The sequence below is a fragment of the Nestor notabilis genome, unplaced genomic scaffold, assembly GCF_000696875.1.
Source record: "Nestor notabilis isolate BGI_N333 unplaced genomic scaffold, ASM69687v1 scaffold6185, whole genome shotgun sequence".
NCBI classification, from domain to species: Eukaryota; Metazoa; Chordata; class Aves; order Psittaciformes; family Psittacidae; genus Nestor; species Nestor notabilis.
The window spans coordinates 100-6,168 of record NW_009927775.1 but is presented as its reverse complement, the minus strand read 5'-3'; the positions used below and the strand labels follow the sequence as shown (position 1 = coordinate 6,168).

Genomic DNA, 6,069 nt, shown 5'->3' with positions numbered 1-6,069 from the left:
CTGCTGATCAACATAGGTTTGCCATAAATTGATTTTTTTTCCTTCTTGACATGATTTTTGGACGCAAGCCACTATATTGATAAGGGTATAAAAACCAAGAAGCAACGAAATGTAGGTGACTATTACAGCCTGTTTCTTCAAAAAATAAAAATAAAAGAGGCTTATATGAAAATGCTGGCTTGAGTACATGTTTCTCCTAATGTTTCAGCCAAATTTGATAGAAGAGCAAAGGGTCCCAGAGATATCAAGTTCCTACAAGATCTATGAAAATAAATTACATCTGCCAAGAAACCTAGTTGGAAAACAAACTCAACAACTATTATCATGCCAAAAGCCACACAGTACAGAGAGGAGGCCAAAAAATACCAGATGAGACATCAGTAACGTACACTTTGACGTTAGAAGAACCACTCTTTTTTTGGCCAAAGATTTCTTCTTTAAATCTTGTAGCTTAAAATAAATGACTCACATAAATGACTTCACTTCATCCATGCAGTTGTACATTGGATTGCCTGCATTAGTGTGGGATTTCACCATGCAGCTCCTGAAACAACTTCTCATTTGGGCCAATCTTGCTTACTTAACTGCAGTGCTATCGCTTGAGAATTTGGGCCTGTATTTTAGTTAGGATTTACAGTAATCCTGCATGCTACAATAGATAAGCACTTATCCTCTCATCCCACGTTGTGTTTTTAGCTCTCGTCAGCACATATGTGGGAAATACTTTTTCACATAGAAGGCACCACCATACAACAAAGGCTATTACAGTCTTCCCTGTGCCAGCATGGCTTTGGACAGGTTCTTTGTTCTGTCCTTTCCACTAGGATGAAAGTTTCTTGACATGCCTTTGGGCACTGAAAACATATCATGTCTGGTTTTTCCCATGGGCATGTTGAGCTTGCATTTAGAGATACCTCCAGGCACTTGCAGTGCCCTACCTTAATGTGCAGGAACAGAAATAGTAAGGCTAATCAACACTGACAAAAGCTACACCTAAAGAAATAACTACTGTAACAGAATCAAAGAATGGTTTGGGTTGGGAGGGACGTTAAAGATCATCTAGTTACATGGCCAGGGACACCTTCCACCGGACCAAGTTGCTCAAAGCCCCATCCAACCTGGCCTTAAGCAGTTTCAGGGATGGGGCAGCCACAACTTCTCTGGGCAACCTGTGCCAGTGGCTCACCACCCTCACAGTAAAGAATTTCTTCCTGATATCTAAATAATCAGGATTGATTCAGGAGAACAGATTTCTGAATTAGTCCGGGGGAGGATGCAAGATGAATGCTTCCTGCTAGAAGTTTTCTTGCTGTTGACCTGATGGTCACCAGAGACCTGGTCTGCCATCCTGGGTCTCTTGCAGTGGTAAAACATAGGGGATGTCTGCTTTGGATGGCTTTGAGGCTGGCTGATATTTTGGCCATTGAACTTTGAATGACTAGCTGCTGCATTCCTGACCATACCAAGTTAAACACATAAATCAGATAGACAATACACTGTGCAAGGTAAGGATGAAGTACAAGAGCAGCTGGAGGCTGCTTATCTTCTTTGGAAGTAAAAAGCAAAGACAAATCCTTTATGGCTGTTCAGGGTGAACTCCTGAAGATTAACTTCAGTTCCTTCCAGTCCTAACTATCCATGTGGTTTGGGCAGAGGGATTGGAACAAGGCTAATAGCTGTCTTGCCTGATCAAATTTACACGTCAAAAATATTTACACATGGTCTCTTACACACTTACAGTTGGGTAAGGGCAACCAACTTTTATCTGAGTCTTCTCTCTAACTGTGGTATAATTGAAGCAAAGCGAAATACCTTTCTGTGAAAGCCCCAAGAGCATGATGTCAATGTGCCCTCTACATCTGCCCAAACATCACTGGTTTTATGGAAACGTTCAGTAATCCAAACCCCAAATTTGTAGCCATTCATCTACAGAACTTTTCTTGTCTAACTATTATGAGAATATACATAAAGCTTCATTGAAGCTATAGCAAAGAGCAAGCAAGGAAGATCCTAGATGATCTCTATACAGAAAGATGTACAGCAATGTAAGAGAAAGGCAGGGGCTGTGGTTTCTGTTCCAACAAAACTACTTCTTCAGTGCTGAAACTCTTTTTTTTTTTTCACTAATTGTTCTCAGTATAAAAACTTCTAGAAAATACATGGTGGCCAAAATGTACTAGGAAGGGGTTTATAAGTGAGCAGACAAGAGCACAGGCAACTCACAGCAGCCATGAAGCAGCAGGTTGGAAGCTGGGGGCTCAAATGCTTAGAGAGAAGTGATAGAAGTAATAACAGCAGCAGATGTTCCAATGCCAGCAGTTCACAAAATTCCGCTGGTGTGTGGCTGAATTATCCTCTATTCTTCCTCGTATCCCCCAGGCAAACCAAACCACAGAAGCCCCTCCAGCTGATGGAGAATTTATATAAACTTCAGTGTCACAAATCAATGAAGTCTTATGGATACGTAACACACACCTGGAAATCGAAGGCGTTTTCTTAGGAACAAACCAGAACAGAACAGAACCGAACCGAACTGAACAGGCTGTTTTTGTTGGAAGGGATTGAAATAGTGATCATCTAGTCCAACTGCCTGACCACTTCAGGGCTGACCAGAAGTTGAAGTATGTTGTGAAGGGCATTTTCCAAATGCTAGAGGAGGAGAAACAGAAAGCAGCATCTGTGATTTGGGCTGGTTTACTGTAGGACTACCTTTGCTGCAAAATTTTCCCTTCCCCCCCAAAAAAATCCTGATGCTTAGACAAAAGATGATGAATTAGCCTCGCTTGCTGGACGATATTTCAAGTTTCCTTCCTTGCTCAGAGCCGTCAGAAAGAGCTGTGCCTCTCAGCTTCCCAACAGGCTCCCTTTTGCATTGTTTTCCCAGCTGCTCCCATCCCCCCCGCATTTAGTGTCAGCTGGGGATGCTGCAGGGAAGAAAAACAGAGCTGAAGGACTACAGTGGTCATTAAGAAAAATAACAGCTTAGAGAGTGCAGGCTGAAAAAATATAATTATGAAGCCATTCGCTATTCAAGCAGAGACAACTTCAAGTGCTGATAACATTATTTATCACTTGCATGGCATTTCAGGCATGGTCACTAATTAATCCTTGTGACACATCTGGAAGTTATGTCAATGTATTACTGTCTCCTCCTTTTACTGTGCAAGGAAACAGAGACATTAAGAGTCAAAGGAAGAAGTAAAGGTCAAAATGAGCACTAAAGCAGAGAGATGCTCAGTGTCACCTCACTGTTTGCATCAAGAAGGATGCTTCCTTTCTGTAGGCTGGTGAACACCAGTGTGAAGGGGATTCTTTACCCCTCCCATTATAACCACAAGCCCATACAACATAAATCATATGAAAAAGACAAATATGGCTCAATGTTGTTAGATAACATTGCACAAAGGTAGCAGAAACCTTCATTTCATGTAGCACTACAGGCGATCCGCACACCTAGGGGAGCAGGGCAGGGCTGCTCTCACCCTCCTGGGACAAAGCTCCCCTTTGGTTTTCTGCCACTGAGGCAGACTGCTCTGCCTATTGCTAACCATTTTGTCCCTACATAACCATGAGAACCAAAACCAGGCTGCTGGCAAAGGAGAAGAAAGCAACAACTCGTCTTATCTTGAGTGGAAATGCTGCCAAAAAGTAGGCAAGAAAACCAAGGGAGAAAACCCAAACCACTTGTGAGCATGTTTGAGCACCCTGGCAGTTAGTGAGCATTGCTGCCCAGAATTAGCCTATTCGTTCCCTTTAACAGGGAGAGAGGGAGATGGTTCTTCTGTCATTTGATTCATGTTAAGCTTTTTCTTTTAATGGCAAAACCTAAGCGGCGGAAGCAAAGGAGATGCAAGTGAGATGAGGGGACTGGTTTAAACTGGAGTCATCTGAGCAGTGACTTTAGGCAATCAGCAAAACTGCTCCTGACTTCTTGAAGCAGAATTGTTCGTCGCAAGAACACCCTCACTTTGTGCTGAGTATAATAGGGTTCACACTGGTATCAGCGAGACCACTAAGAAACTGCTGTAGCACACTGGGCTTGCAAACAGCTTGGTGTGACAGCATCTCCAGAAGCTCACATGAGGGATGAGCAAGGGCAGTGATGAGATAGAGTGGGGCTGGAAGTTTCCTCTTGACCTCTCATCATTAGGAACCTGTCTGCAGTGTGAGATCCCTGGCTAAACCTCAGTTTTATTGCCAGCTATAGCTCACTCTGGAGAACCCCTCTCAGAGGTCATTTCTTCAATGACCCACTAGTGTCGAGATCTGTGGCCTCATTTTAAGCCTCTCCTTCAATATGTCACCTTTGCTGTCACCAGGTTCATTTGAACGTGCTCTGCGCTGGTGTTTCAATACCCTAAGACCGGCAGCTCCCAGTTTTATCTTTTGTTCCCGAGTAAACCATCACGAGCTTTTCAATTTCTCCTCAAATCAGTTTCTCTGCTTTTCAATTTCTCTTCAAATCATTTTTCTGTGTCCTTAATGATTCTTATCACTTATCGGTGAATCTTTTTTGATTTGCTTTAAAGTCTTTTTACATGCCTATCTGTTCATCTAATCTTCCATTCTCTACAAAAACATTTCTACAGAAACCACGAGTATTTCAACCCAAATTCACTTGCAAATTAAACAGAAACATGCTTGAAGAACTATTCACGGCTGCTATCTTTTTATTATAGCCCCAAAGATCCAAGAATCCTAATTGGCTTGTAAGTATAATTCTGATTTTACACTTGATACTCATGAATTTATGCCTTCTATCAGCTACCTTTTCCCTTCTTGTTAATTACTTTTTGCTTAAAGGAATTGTTTCATCTCTGGATTTTGGCACACCCTCCCCTTCCATTTGGAAGTTTCTTATTCCTTATTCCTTCTTGTTCACTTCCTAGTTGGGCACACGCTGTGTAGTGAGAATATTAAGCCTGTTACCAGAATATGTTCTTTACATACTTCTGAGAAGCTGGCCTGAGAGCCAAGATTTATCCTTCACCAATGGTGACTGTCAAAGGCAATGTATGACCTAGAGCTGGGGAAACCAGCCCCTGTAAATTGTTGTGCAACTTCTGGTAGAACTGCAATGTTAAGAGAGAGGGAGAGAGGAGAAAAAAGGAAAGGAAAACAGGGGAGAAACCCAGAAACACTTGAGAGTCAGGTCTTGACCTTATGAGCAACAGAATAGACTCCTGTTTGGCTTCTAGCCATTTGCAGCACTACAGATGTACATCTTCTTCCTAAGCACCATTTAAAATTAATGACAGTAATAGTTGTTAAAGATTGGCCTTGTAAAGAAACATATCATATTAATAAAACTAACCAGCACCTGCTTGGGTAAATCACCACTGTTGTCCTCCCTTCACCCTGCCAGACCGTGTGCCAGTGCTTTTTCACTTGCTCCTATTCCAGTGCAATAAATGCCTTTCTCTCCATGCTTCCAACCAGCCCCTTCAGCCGGTGCTGATGGCAGGCTCACCCTGACTGCAGCCCTCGCACTGAGAACAACTGATCAACTTCTCAGGTGACTGCACTCGTGGTCACACCTTGTTGCCAAGAGAAAAGCTCTTTACCTTGGGGGTTGCTGTGGAAACCAGCAACCAGGGAACAAGTATAAATCATCTCTCAGCCTAATGACCTTTTTGCTTGGACTTGACACACAATTACCATGGCGCAGTACTTACTTCTGGTCCCAGTTTCTCCAGGAGATGATGGAAAAAATTGTCAAGCTCCTTGCCTTCTATGTAACCATTGTCTAAATAAAAATCAAATATATTAATGGTCAGGTGGCACTGCCTGAGGTCTGGAACCATGTTGTGGGCTGCCTTCAGAGAGGCCAGGGCTGCATGGCAGGGATCTCAGCCTCCTGCTACTCAGGGGAATCCTACTCCATTTGATCAGTTCCCATCTGCGTGGGTACTGGGCATAGTGTTGCCAAAGCTTCCCGAGGAGTTTCCTTACAGAAAACTTCTCAGGAAAAGACAAAAATCACAAGCTGGGGACACAAGAGGGACACGCTAAAGGAACAGGGAGGTGACGAAAAGGCCAAAACTTGGGAGCGGAAAACAGGATTTTCAG

General features: G+C 43.0%; 1 protein-coding gene across 1 annotated transcript in view; it reads right to left on the bottom strand.

The window, feature by feature from the left end:
• SCGN (secretagogin, EF-hand calcium binding protein) overlaps positions 1 to 5,804 on the bottom strand; it is a 25,836-nt gene extending 20,032 nt beyond the window's left edge. Inside the window, exon 1 of the mRNA XM_010014198.1 lies at positions 5,676 to 5,804. Coding sequence (XP_010012500.1) covers positions 5,676 to 5,804 — 129 coding nt within the window. The remainder of the gene's footprint in view (positions 1 to 5,675) is intronic.
• Between the last annotated feature and the right edge of the window lie 265 nt (positions 5,805 to 6,069).